Source organism: Lissotriton vulgaris, chromosome 3_1 (genome assembly GCF_964263255.1).
Source record: "Lissotriton vulgaris chromosome 3_1, aLisVul1.2, whole genome shotgun sequence".
NCBI classification, from domain to species: domain Eukaryota; kingdom Metazoa; phylum Chordata; class Amphibia; order Caudata; family Salamandridae; genus Lissotriton; species Lissotriton vulgaris.
In genome coordinates, this window is record NC_141689.1 from 1,542,773,900 (window position 1) to 1,542,788,328 (window position 14,429).

At 45.5% G+C, this 14,429-nt stretch overlaps 1 protein-coding gene across 1 annotated transcript; it reads right to left on the reverse strand.

The window, feature by feature from the left end:
- Positions 1–8,525: 8,525 nt before the first annotated feature.
- On the reverse strand, positions 8,526–14,077 carry LOC147728173 (cis-aconitate decarboxylase-like). The gene is made up of 6 exons (XM_086963247.1): positions 14,057–14,077; positions 12,263–12,317; positions 11,599–11,786; positions 10,440–10,532; positions 9,938–10,143; positions 8,526–9,447 (listed from the first exon to the last, which is right to left on the reverse strand). The coding sequence occupies exons 1-6, from the start codon at positions 14,075–14,077 to the stop codon at positions 8,526–8,528; spliced, it is 1,485 nt and encodes a 494-aa protein (XP_086819373.1).
- Positions 14,078–14,429: the final 352 nt, after the last annotated feature.

A 14,429-nucleotide genomic window follows, 5' to 3' on the forward strand; every position in this document is an offset into this window, starting at 1 on the left:
GGCAAATTCAAGAAACAGCACACAAGGACAGTGCTCTCCTGCAGATTCCTTCAGTAACATGGACAGAGGTTCCTCTTGACATCCAGGAGCAATACAAAAATCAGGGGTTTGGGCACTGATATTTATCCCCCAAAAGTCTTTGTTCTCAAAATTCTCTAGTCACTGTACCCAGCCAGAACCAGTTCTGGTCAGGCCTGGAGCACTTTGTTTACATGGCTGCATCCTTCCTTTCAGAAAGAGGGGGTCTGCCATCAGACGCACAGTAGGAGGTGGAGCCAGCATTCACCTGCCAGGCACAGCCCTATCATGACAAGGAGCTACCCCTCCACATTACTCAATGCAGATTTCGCTATTCAACCCAGGTCTGACTCAGCCTGCCTTGCCCCTCTAATCCCAGAGCCAATACACATGACAGCAGAGCACACAGGAGGCTTAGGCAAGAAAATACCTACTTTCTAAAAGTGGTATTTTCAAACACAGAATATTAAAACCAACTTCACTAAAAGGTGCATTTAATTAATCTGAGCTCAGGCATACTAAACTCTAATTTCTACCATGTTCCCTGAGTCACATAGGACCATAAGATGTAATAGCCAGTCTGCCCATTCTAGCCTATGGAGAATAGGTAGTCTTGCAGCAGTGAAAACAAAATGGAGGGTGATTCACTACCAGGACATGCTACACATATGAAGCCATGTCCTACCTTACACACACAATGCACCTACCATAGGAGTGACTGACAATTCACAGTCATATTTACACAGGAAGCATTTGGCTGTGGCACTGAATGGCAGTGGCACAGCACCCAGAGCATCTAATAACAGCAAAAACAGAGGAGACAACAGCGAAAAATGGAAGGAAGACCCACGCCAATGGTGCCAGGTCTAGTACGCCCGCACACTGCACCTTTTGGACAAGCCTAGCAGGAGTCTGGCAGCAGAGTTATGCACAACCTGCAATTTACCTAAGAGGTAACGAGGGATGTCAAGCTGGTCCTGGAAGAAAGGGGAGAAACTTTCTCGGGGCTTTTAAAGTGCTGAAACATGTCTCTACAAGTTTTTTAACTTGTGTGGAGAAATTCAGATTCTCAGAATACCAAATACCCAGATTTTTAGCAATATTGTTCCCTGCACTAGGCAGGGGGAAGCCTAGGGGCCAAAACTTAGCTCTAAAATCGACCGGAGAGGTCCCATACAAGAGAAGCTCAGAGTTCCCTTTGTTACACTGCAGCTGAGCCTGGGCCAGCCAATGGAAAACAGAGTCAAGACAGTGTTGCGCCCACTGATTTATCGACTCTACCCCAAGAAAACAAAAGCTCCCAATGATTCCGCCAGAAAAACCAGCGGAGTAACATAGATGTTAAATGTATGCATGTGTTGGAGATGGTGTTTGAGAGTGATTTGGTGTGCTGTGTTGTTCTCGTGGTGTAACATTGTTGTGCAGTAGACATAAGGAAGTGAAGTTGTGAGGTGTGCCACATTGCTTATATTGTTTACTTTGCGTTTGTTAAAGGCAGAAGGTGTATGAGTTAAGGGCGGTGGTGCAGCATGTGAGTCTTGTAGGAAGGCTCTAAATTGTCCAATGGATGAAAGGTGGTTAGAAGAGAGCTGCTGTGTTGCTCTATCTGTGTTAAGTGTGGTGGAAGGGAGAACGCTTTTCATTGGAGTTTGTTCCTTTGTGTGGTTTGAAAGATGGGTGTATGTTTGTATTTTGTGATGGAAAGTATTATGAGTTGTTTGTTGTGTCCTTCACGGCAATGAGGACACAGGACTCGGTGGTGTCAGCAGCAATACTTTATTCGTGACCATTCCTTTCCCCACCCCTACTCTAACTGCCCCTCTATCTCGTCCCTGGCTCCTCCCCTTCCTGTTCCTCCCCATCTCCTCCCACCAACCACTAGAGTGCTAAGTCACATTCTTACATCTCCCCTCTTCTTGAACAAATGCAAAGTCAATCGTGCTGGCGACAGCTTGCTACCTCAGTGAGGGTGTGAACATATTTACAGTTCTTCAATCGACCGTGCATATTTTCGAAGGGTTTGTTGCAGTTTCCAATAAGCTTCTGAGTTCTTGACTCCAGACTCAACGAGATTATCGGGTCTTGGCCGAACATTACCAGCCACGTCACTCTCACTAACTAGGGTCCTCACCGGATTGGCAAAGGCGTCTTTGACTGCAGATGGGCGATTTTAGAAATGTGACACATTTCTCGTGATCCACACATTTCAGACTCTGAAGCGATCATAGTTCTCTCTTGTTGGTTGATTATCAATGGCCCAGCTCGATAGCGGCAGTCTGTCTTCATTTGTGGCTCTGGTTTGACTGACACCTGGTCTCCTTCATGAGTGGGTGGTGTTCTAGCTCTCTTCCGAGCATCCGCATGTGATTTCATTTCATTTTGTCTTTTCCGGTTAGGGGCAGCAAGGTTCTCATGTTCAAAGTCATGCATCTCAGATTGGGAGTCATTATCTAAAGTTGGTATCCTGATTCGGTTCTGGGACTCATTTGCTGGCACTGTTTGTCTCACCAACTCCCACTCGCGTTTGGGAATGTTGAACTCTTTGACCATCCAGGCATGTGCATGTTCCTCTCTCATCCCTTTTTTTTAGAATGATCTATCTCTGTCAACACATTTTGCCTTCCTTGCAGAGTGATGAGATAGTCCTTTCCTAACATGATGGGTAATGTCCCATATATTCGTTTTCCTTCTGCAAGCCCTTTGAGTCAGCTTCGCTGACCCCATCAGAGGTGACTGTATATTATTTATGTCTTGATATAACTGTGACTGACAGGACTTGTTGGGTGTCGGGGTGATCGAATATTCGGAGTCATCGGCATGAGATATGTTGCTCTGGACGGGGAGAACGTTCTCTGATTTCCTTGTGCATTCGGGTGATCGATGCCATGGGCGTTTTCGTGACCTTGATTCTGTGGACCAGAGTGATTGTACAGAGATGCCTTCTGAATCGGAGGAGTCTTTTACTGGTTTCCTTTGAGAACGTTCTTTTGGGTGTGTCTTGACTGGTAAATTTCTTGAGCTGGTAGGCTGTGACGAACTGCTCTTGGAGTCGGAACTATCTTTGGGACATTTCTTTGGGTGCATGTCTCGAAGGGTCTTCTGTGTTATTGCCATGGAGAGATTGTTTGATAGCCATACGTTTATTTCTTTTGTTTGATCCCAGGGCATTTTGTCTCTGCCTCTCTGATGTTAATTGTCTCCTCTCAATTTCCTTGTTGTTACAGGTGTCTTGAGTGTATTTGCCTACCCCTTTCTGGTGTCTGAGTTAATCACCCCGTCTTATGTGGTTTGTTTCTTCTTCTCGCTTGTTGGGTGCACTGACGTCTGTGCCATGGGTGAGATGTATCCCACTGTTTGACGCTTCGTCGGACTCGTCTACGAAATTTGATGAACAGTGAGTTGCTCGGGTGTGTTCATGTACTGGTTGACAGGGTTGGCCCTCTTCTGTCGAGATCTTGCGTATCGTTGTTTTCCTTTGATTTTGGGAAAACTCACTCACAGGTGACCACTGTGTTTTATCTGCCAGTTTCACCTTTCCTTATAAAGATGTTCCAGCTTTTATGTTGGTCTCAGTAGGCTTCAGTGAGTTAGGCTTGGATTGCCTGAGTTCAAAATGGTCGTCACTCAGCTGCAGGTGATTTATGCTTCCTCAGCACTGGTACTTGGCGATGTCGACATCTTGTTCTTTTTCTCAAGGTTACTAGCCACTGTGGTTGATGAGAGAAAGCTTCCCTGACACTTGTTTACTCATGTTTCTAGATCATTTATGTTCTTTCTCCCTTTAGTTTCAGTTACTTATCTTCACTTGGTGCTTAAAATGTATTTTGGGACTTGCACTTGCTCATGCTTGTTACACTTGGGACTTGCATTTGCTTGTGCTTGTCGCATTTGAGACTTGTATTTGCTTGTGCTTGTTGCATTTGAGACTTGGATTTGCTTGTGCTTGTTGCCTTCAGGTCTTGTCTCTACTCGTGCTTCTTGCTTTCACGATTTATATTTGCTCGTGCTTGTTGCGTTCAGGATTTGCCTTTCCTAGTGCTTGTTGTATTTAAACTTTGCATTTGCCTGTGATTATTGCATTTGGAATTTGCATTTGCTTATGCTTGTTGAATTTGGCTCCTGCACTTGCTTGTGCTTGTTGACTTTATCTCTTGCCTGACTTTAAAATGACCGCCTAATGTTCCTGATAGGGGATGGGAGCAGGCGCCTGACTCCAAGATGGCCGCTGACCTTAAAATCTCGTTTTACTCGAGATTTGGTCTCCGGTCTTCCTCTCCCGGCCTCCCCGACAGCAGACAAGCACTCACCGGCATGAGGATCACCGCACTGGCTCCCGGATCCATGCTGCACTAGGAACCGGTGTGGCCTCCCGTTTTCGCCACAATTCTCCCTCAGCAGCACCACAGGCATCTGGTGAGGCTCAGGGCACACTCGACGTTGGCATCTTCACGCTTGCACAGCTGGGGTGGGCACCCAGACTTAAGAGCCCAACCGCGCTGCCAGGGCACACTTCGCCCGACCTCCAGGTCACAGTGCTTCGTTCTAGGGACACTGCACTACCAGGGCCGATTCTTCTCCAGCACACGCGCAGGGGGGGCCACGCTCGTTGCGCCTGCAACTTTAAGCGCGCACCACCTCAGAAACCAGGTCACTGCTTTCGGGGATTAGAGCACTTGCCTAGCGCTGTCTCCCATCCCACTCTCGTCGCCATTTGTCTTGTCCTTCACGGCAATGAGGACACAGGACTCGGTGGTGTCAGCATTAATACTTTATTCGTGACCATTCCTTTCCCCGGCCTTACTCTAACTGCCCCTCTATCTCGTCCCTGGCTCCTCACCTTCCTGTTCCTCCCCCATCTCCTCCCACCAACCACTAGAGTGCTAAGTCACATTCATACAGTGTTGCACTTTGATGATCTTGTTGTGCTGGTGTGCTTAAAATGGTTTGTTTTGAGGAGTAGTGAAAAGGGTGCTGGTGTATTTGTTGCAATAGATGTAGTTGTATAGTATTGTTTGTGAGAGGAGGCTGTAAGGTAGATGGGGTGGTATGTGTTTATGAGTAGAGTGTATATTGTGTGTAGGAGGGAAGGAAGTAGATTTAAGAGTGTTTGTCTTAGACTGGTTTGTTGCAAGAGTTGAAAAGTGTGGTGGTGTGCATTGTATGTGTTGTGCGTTTGTGTTATTATGGTAGAGGGAAGAGGAGGGTATTAGTTGGACAAATGATGGGAGGCTGGTGGGTATGTGTGGTAGTTATCATAGAAGGGTGTATAGATGTCGTTTGGTTGGTTTGTAGTGTATGCTGGTACATTGATTTGTGCATAGGGTTGTGTGTGGTGTATATTTGGTGTGAGTGTATTTCTATGTTTGTGGATGTGCTGGGTATCACTGAATGGGAACATGGGCAGCATTTCTGGCTCTGGTCCCAAGCAGTCTCGAACAGGCTCAGACAGGCAACTGCCCTTGACCACTCTGCCTTTAGCATCTACGCCTGGGCTGAGACTAGGACTGGGCGTTAAATTCCGTTCTGCTCACGGAATTTGCAGAATTTGGGTAATTTTGCGTTCCACGGAGAACGCAAAATGCCCATAATTCTGCGTTCTGCGACTTCGCGCAATTTTTTGCTTGTTCGTGTTCTCAAAATGAGTGTTTTGAAGATATTTCCCTTTGAGCACGCAAACAGCGATTGCGAACAGGAAAAAAGCATTGCGAACAAGCAATTCCGCATGTTCGCGGAATTTCTGCATGTTCGGAGATTTTTTACTGTTTCGCTGAGATTTGCGAAACGCAATTACGCAAATTCCGCCCACCCCTGGCTGAGACACCCTAAGCCTGGGCTTTTATAGCCCTAGTAATCAGGTGACCCTCTTCAGCCAATGGGAACCCTAGCCCTAACACCATCCAATCACAACACTTCCCCTAAAATCTAGAATCAATAGGAGACCAGGACCTTGAAGCCAATCTTACCCCAGTCCAAGCGCCAATGATCTGTACGTCCAATAGAGGTCCTAGCCCTACCAGTAGACCCAACCCAAGTCCAGCAACCACTCACACCAGAAGCCTTAATCGCCACTTCCAATTAAAGGCCTAACCCTAGCCCTAGTCCCACCATAGTCCCAACAACCAATAACAGAGGTAGCCCTAGTCCCTACTGCCAATAGAAATCCTAAACCTAGCCCTAGTCCCAGCCCTACATTGATTGAATCACAGACCCAGAAACCAATCAGAGCCCTCAAATACCCAACCAATGAGGACACTAACCCTAATCCAATAGAAACACCAAACAGTGTACACATGTACCAAACAATAGCAGACTATAAAAGGTCCCAGCTACCTCAGACAAAGGTTTGCTGGCCAGGGAATTGGAAACTGCCGCTCTATTCAGAAATCTCCTAGGAGACAGTCTCAACCTACACTTTGGACTTCTGCAGGTAAGGGCCTAACAAACTTGTCCTCTAACAATAATGTTTGAATACAACTTTACTCCCTCTCCTGGCCAAAAAACACAGCTTAAACAGCTCACAGCAGATTACTGCTGTTTTAGAGCACCCTCTGATATAGAATATCCCTGTTGCTGGGGAGGAGGGCTGGTTTCACTCACTTGTTAACACAAAATGGTGGGCTGGGGTGCTCTGCTTAACATACATGTCTTAGTATAGAGCAAAGGAGAAATTTGGAGGGAAAAACTGATAGTCATGGGGAGTGAGAGGGAAAAACTACAGAGTTTGGACTGCAAATCCCACAATTCAACAGGTTAAATGGAAGCAGTCACGGGCAGGAAAAACCACAAGTTTAAACAAAAAAAAATGGGATAAATTCTGCAATCATGGGCAGGTTAAAGCTACAATTTTAAACTTTAACAACCACAGGCAAAGACAGTTAAAGAAATTCAGTGGCAAACACATGGCATGAAGAATACAAACAACAAACCTTTGTTATAGGAGGCAGTAAGTATATAGTCCCATCATCAGTCCATATCAAATATCAACATATTTTAAAACAAAAGTATTTGATACAAAACTTGAGAAGCTCCCCAATAATTGTGAGTAGATTCACAATGAACTGAAACACCAAAGAGTACTCATCTCCAAATTTCTCAACCTGTAAATCAAATACCCAGGATGCTATGCTTCTTAAGGTAAAGTTGTATTAGAGATGCTGACTTATTAGAAATAAATTAACAAATCATCTGCATACATGAGGACTAATGTTTGTCTGACTAGAATCACATTCAGTTTAGCAGGCACACTGTGTCTATATTTATCCGACAAAGCTCAATAGAGATAGGAGATTGCATACAGCACAAAGGGCAATCCAATCACGAATGCATGTAGGAGAGGATCAAAAAGCCCCACTTCCCACCTCTCTTTATCATCAGTAGGTTTACTATATGCAATTCTAAATATTGGTCAGTAAGTTTGATTGAGTAGAGTGGCTCACAGAATAGGTTGGCAAAATGTCTGATTTTCTGTGTATTTTCCACGTTTGATTAACAATATGCTCCACTTTCCAGCACACATGGCACCAGTTTGTGAGCACGTAGGATTTAGAAATTCCACAGTGGTGCAAACTGTATGGCAACAGCCATAAAATGTTGGCATTTAAAATGTGTGCCATGATTGGATCAATCTTTGGTACTTGTTCAGATACATATATTCTGGCTGTTATATGAGTAGTTGCGCATGCAAGGGACGTTTCTATAAACAAGGAAGGTTGTGAAACACTAGTAGGAGGGTCAACATGTTGAGCAACAGCTGAAAAGGAGAGTTTCATATGTAAGGTCTGTGTGTGAGAGTATCGAGTCTCACTGTCACCAAGCCGAGGCCATCCTGTAAGGTAGCATCTAAAATGTCAGCAGCTTTACACATCAAAAATTACAATCACTGTACAATAAATTCAGAGACTTTATTCAAAATGAAATAACCACAGAAAGCGCAAATACGTTTCACTGACGAATATGAGAGATTGAAATAGAAAGACCTATTTTGACCTGTGTTTTTAGAAAAGTACATGTAAGAGAGCGCTGCACAGGGAGAATTCAGTACTAGACCAATATTGAAGTTCCAGCTCGTCCTATCTTTGGCCACTAGGGGAGAATCACTTAGTTGGAAAAGGAAATGGTATTTCAGTGAGATGAGGTCAAATTTTTTTAAACAATAAATTAACAAATAATAAATAACAATAAATACAAATTGCATTTTACAGTCCTTACAAAGTACTGATGAGTTACAAGGAAACGTAAGCATATTGCTTCTGGCCAGCCAGATGCATCTGTACTTGTATTGGATTAAAAGTGGACCTCGCTGTACTGTGAGACATAACATCACGTTTCATGAAAGTAGAGGACATAATTGACTCTCGTCGTTTTATAGAATTAATTGGTAATGTCCCTCTCCTTGAGTAGATTTTCAATCTTGTGTAAAGCTAGTTAATGCAAAGATGATTGCACCTGTAGTTCATGTAAAGTTTTACTCCCATTTTGTAAGAGGGTTGAATTTTGGTTTCACACGTTTACTGCAGAGAGGATGCCAGTTGTGAACAGTCTGTAAGGCTTTCTATCTCCTTCACCACCTCAATAATTACTTGTGCCTGGTCTTGGCGGAGCACATGGTTAGCATTGGAGAGGAACTTCTCATGGAGGGATTCTTGGCTGAGGGGCTTCCTCCAGTGTCCATAGAAGGTGTCACATCTGCCGGTCACAATCTCTCCACTCTCCAGGAGCAGCACTACTTCCCCGTACATCTTGTCAAAGTTGGCCACATTGTCTTCAGGGTGCTCCACCACCACCTTCCTCAACAGGTTGATGAGATCTGGTCTACTAAGGCTGTCCTCACTGAAGGAAGAGATGCCCACCTCGCCATCCAGAAGGGCAGTGCAGGCGTTGAACTGGAAGGAGTGTCGCGCCTCGTGCTCAGACTCTGGGAAGGGTCTGTTGATATACTTGGAGACTGGGACCCTCAGAAGAACAGCACGGATGGAAGCAGGGTTAAAGGAGCCCGTTATATTGGTGACTCGGTTTCTGACTGAGATGGCAGCGTCTGCCACCCAGTGCATGCCCAAGTGAGCTGGGAACCTCTTAAAGGCAATGTCTTGCTTCTCCAAGAGAAAGCTGTAATCTTGATCTGGCATTGCCAGGGACGAGGGCTGGTAGTCACCATAGAAAGCACTGAACCCTGAGCAGCCTGGCACATCGTCCAAGATAAGTGGGTTGGCTTCCATCCCACGGGCAGCCAGAAGTGCTGCTTCCATCCCAAAGCGGGTCGCATTGCCAATATGGAGAGGCTTGGCAAGAGTTGCAGCATTGGCCATAGGTGCTCCCGCCAGAGAGGCAGCGATCGCCAAAGCATGGGCACATTGTTTTGCATTCAGTGAAAGGAGCTTTGCTGTAGCAGCAGCACTGCCCATGGTGCCAACAACAGAAGGAGGGTGGAACCTGAAGGGAATACAAGGAACTGTGTCAGACATGGAATACTGATACAACCAAAATAGGTTTAGAAAAGGGGCAATGCTATCAATAAGTGTGAATTATGGTAAAATACTTAAAGCATGCCATACATTAATGCTATGGTGCAGTACGAGGAAACGTATAAAAAAATGCTAGGATCTAATCAAGCATTTGACACAAACAAATAATCTAGTTACAGTGAGCGGAAAAATAAATGTTACCATGTTTACATTATATTGTGTGCTATCCACATGCATGATTTTGTTTGCATTAGATTCCTCTTCCGGATATTTCTGCCCTTTGACCCCATCAAGCACACAACATAACATTCTCTCTCTGTATGGATCTCACATATGACACATGAAATATTTCTATTCTCTTTCAGCATCTTAGCCATGCTCTGGAGCCACTAGAGCCACTTATGGGTATTGTGTGTTGGCCATAGAATAATTCTGCCTTTTGTGGGCATCATACAAACCTTTTAGGGATATTGCTGGCTTCATTGGAGAAACGCATGAGTCTTCCTTGCACCTCAATGCCAACATTAAATGCCAACAAAAAGTCTGAGCCGCTGGGTCGGAAGCTCACTGGCAACATCTGGGAGGCAGCCATTAGGGCTGGCAGCACAGCACCTGACGGGTGAGTGGCAGGGTGCCAAGTGTCATCGAAGTCCATGGAGTGACTCTGTTAAAAGAGGAGTAGAGGATTAGAAGGTACTTAAAGAAGTGTGTGTCAGAAAAAGATGTTAAGCAGAGAGATAGTGTCATCGGCCTATGGACACAATTTACAGAGGTGTAGGATTCATATTCTAAGATTTGGTTGAGTGACTGTGCCATTGCCCAATACAGACTCTTTACAGAAGTGGAAACAGTCAAGATTTTACATTGGCGGAGACAACATTTAAGTAAAATTCTCACAAACTCATCGCTCTTTGTCTATGATTGATTGATAAAGTAATTGACAGCTTTCAAAATCCTTACCGCTACTCCATTGACATATGCAGCCAGCGTAGGTGGGAGTCTCAATCCTTTCCTTCCGTACACAGAGCTGATGGCAGACAAGGAGTACATGTCCTGTGAGAGACAGAATTAAGTTAGAAATCAACAGTGTGCCCAGACATCTAGTGGTAGAACAACAGAGCTTGTGGAAATGTGGGTTATTCAACTCTAAACACGGGATGATTCAACCTGATACGTGGTTGTGCCTATAGGAAGAAATGCAGGAGCAGGTAAGGAGTCTCAGTGAGTAGATGTAGTGTTTCTGAAGGACGGTTGTACAGTGGATTGCAATGTTTATTTAGTTACCATAGTCTATAGTTAACTGCTTAACATCTGAAGGTAGCCTGGGGTGTGATTAGTGGATGAGTATTTCATGGTGGATGAGTAAATCATGGTGGATTTCTTGACTTTGTCTTTCTCTCTTATCTGTTATTCCAATGAGATGGTCACACTGTTGTTCTAGAGGGTTATTTAATGGGTGAGGGGTTCATGGTGTGTGCTTGGTAAGATCCAAGATTCGGATAACCTGGTAAAATCTCATAGTGATACTGAACAACTAATGTCTCAAACGGGGTTTGATTAAGGGATGGTTTGAATCATGAGACGTGGTTTTAAGTCAATGTCTCCTTTTCTCTATGAGTAGCTAAAGGCCATACTAACTTTCTGGGTCGATGCAGGGTGTTTTAATGCTTGTGTGCTACAAGATGTAGTGTTCATTTTGCTACCAGTCTCTTCTTAACTGACATGAGTCCTGGGTGATGGTGAACTCTGCTGATGTACAGGGTTTTAATGGACGTGTAGTCCTTGGTTTGCTTTTTGGCTTGGACCACGTCTGTCTTTAACTCATAAGGTCTCAAGGACATTATGGCCTAGTAGGTTTTTAATTGCTGGGTGGCCAATGGTGGGCTTGCTTTGGCCCATGGCCCAGGCTGGATCAAAGGGAGATGTTGGAGACTGCTGGAACAGAGAGCTTTAATGGATGGATTGTACATTGTCCTGTGGTGTGTTCCATACTGTGGTGCCTGTAGCCTTTTACATGGAAGCAGCACAGGAATAGAGTCACACTCTTGGCCTAAAAAGAGTTTTAAATTGTTGTATTTTGCATGGTGCGTTGCTTAGTTTGTTCAATGTCTCCTCTTACCTGGCAGTATCCCAGGGCGATGTTGAACACATGGGTCGTGCTTCCCACCAGTCCAACGCCGATGCTGTCCAGGATCATACGCTTGCTTCGGCGCCGCACTGTTTGGGACAAGTGATCTGTCTGGACTCCATGTATGAAAGAAGCAAAGCTGCTAGTGACCGCCTTCTCCAGGGGGCTCCCCTCCAACACTGAATGAAGAGAAGAGACAGGATCAGAACTACAAGCATTCTGGGCTGGCATCAGGCACAAATCCAGCTGATCCGGACCAGAGCCACGTGATGTTTATATGGGACAATCATTACCCAGGACTCTTGGAGTTCTAGACTGATAGCAGATGCAAACCAGTACTAGCAGCTCCTAAACCAGAAACTGGGACCATCACATAAGGGACCCAAGTCAGGGTGAGTGACACCCGAACCAGTAACTGGTTCCACTGGATACAGAGCGGTCCTGGCACAAGGTGAGTGGCATCAGAACCAGTAACGTGGGCCCAGGGTATACAGCGCGGCATCATAACAGGGAGAGTGACCCCAGAACCAGTAACTGGGACCAAGATATAGAGAGCGGACTCAGACCAGGGAAAGGGAAACCAGAAGCAGAACCTGAGCACAAAAAATACAGCGGGACCCCAAACCAAGAGCAGTGAGCGCACACAGACACTTACCTTCCACCGCCGCTGTGTGCACCTGCCTGGACAGCCTGAGGATGGCGTGTGGTTTCTGGAAGAAGGGAGAAAGCAATATTAGCCGAGTTGTTTCATTGTATAAGAACATGGAAGGGAGTGGACAGGGCTAAAAGAGAGGAACACAAGGCAACAGAGTCAAGAAGGAGAAGAGGACAGAGAAGGGGGAATAACAGAGGAGAGATCTGAGGGTTTTCACAGCTAGCAAGTGCAATCTGTCAAACTGCAGTCCAAGACTGGCAAACGAGTGGCTGCTGCCTGGCACGTGAGCAGACTCTGCCTGGCATATAAGCAATTCCAGGTTGGAGCATGAGCTGCCCCAGCATGGCACATTGCCTGACATATCAGCAGGTAGACATGGAGTATAAACCGCCATAGACTCGCACATGAGCCGCAGGGCTGGCACTACAACCACTCCATCACAGGGGGAGCCCAACAGCAGGGCAGCACCCGGGTATGATAGGCACCACCCTAACATATGATGCCAGCACGTAGGAACACGTATGATGGTAGGACTCTGATAAATGATGCCAGCACCTTGGCATATGAAGTCAGGGCACTGACATATGATGAAAGTACCCTGACATTATAGGAAACATGCTGGCGTATTATGCCAGCACCTTGAGTTGGCATACATCTGGTCGCAGCACTATGACAGATGATGCCAATCTTTTGGCATGTGGTGCCACCAGGCTGTCGTATGATGCCAGTGCCTTCCCACATTCAACAGGGGTCTCTGTTCTGGTGCAAGCATTCTGATTGGATGTTGGCAGACAGCAGTGTGAAGCATGATATCAGCTGGTACGGTATGAAACTCTTTATTTTGCTCCTGTCGTGGATGCGAGAAAGACAATGTCTCTTGGGCCACAGTGCACCACGAAGGCACTATGTATCAAGTGGCACATGCATGTGATCAGGGACCCCGTATCTATATGGGCACAGTTTTCTGATCGGCTAAAATAAATTGTTGTTTGAAAATCACCCTTCGGGGATGCCTCGACAACCTCTGGCTATTGTTGAACTCTGTTTACATTGTGTACGTTGTGCATTATCACACCTACTTTGAGAAACAAATACTTACAATAACGTCCTAAACTCCTTTCAGTTCAATCTCTTGCTGCTAATACTGCATTTTAACGAGCAGTTTATGCTTCACTGGCTGTGCTTGTTATCAGCAGCAGCGCTACAAACAACAGGACTGCAGCAAAACCCCAAGACGCTTTAAATATCACTGTCGGATTTCTGAGGATTATGCTGTATGATAACAACCTCTATTGGTGAACATCTTATAACAGACCTTAACTACCCAGGATGCCTCTGCAATGTTCACGGACGACAGAGACGCCCATATTATGAACATCAGAGAACACATGGCGAATGGTCTCGGAACTGGCGATATTAAAACACGTGGCAAGGTAAGAATAAAAGGGGCTCTCCTATTCACAAACATATATTGAAAAAACAAAAAAATACTTATTAAGAAGTATGAGAATGTAAAAAGTACATTAAAAGCATGAGATTGCCAAGGGTGAAAAAACGAATACACAAATTAAGTCAGTAATATAGCCACATACATTATCTAAAAAGTGATTGCGCTGTCTGTTGTTTTAAAAGATATCACTCTATAAAAACCAATACATGAATAATGAGATCGAGAGAAAGGCTTTCAACCAATGTAAGTGGAGAAGGGAAATACATTATGCCCCCCAAACAGAACAAAAATATACAAATCCAGCCATTCGAGGGGCCAAACATGATGCCTGTAGCGCGGCTCACCTGGAAGGCGCATTGAAGCATGCTCTGCACTGGTGTCTGCCTCTGCCCTGAGATAAGTTTCCCGTCTCTGCGAGCAGTCTCTGTCTTTCAGGGTGGACCTCCTGTGCCCCGCAGTCTATCTCTGTCGACCTGAGAGGGGTCTCTTTTGTCTGTGTCCTGACTCCTGGGACAGTGGTTCGCTCTGCCTCGCTCTCTCCGGTGCTGGGGGCAGGTGAGCTTCTGGTGTTGGCTGATGTGTCTCTCTCTTGACAGAGGTTATATACCCTGAAGAGGCGCGTGAGATCGAGCCCTGCGGAGAGTGACGTCACTAAAAGGGGCGGGCGAGGAGTGACCAGCGCCAGGTGTCATCCTCTGGGAAAGACCAGGGAGACAT

What these genes read in the sequence shown, in the direction of transcription:
- LOC147728173 (XM_086963247.1), bottom strand. Translation starts at nt 14,077, where the DNA reads ATGCTTCAATGCGCCTTCCAG. An exon ending in CATATGTCAATGGAGTAGCG is followed by an intron (nt 10,144 to 10,439) that starts GTAAGGATTTTG and finishes CTCTTTTAACAG; the next exon opens with AGTCACTCCATGGACTTCGA. An exon ending in GCCAGCAATATCCCTAAAAG is followed by an intron (nt 9,448 to 9,937) that starts GTTTGTATGATG and finishes TATTCCCTTCAG; the next exon opens with GTTCCACCCTCCTTCTGTTG.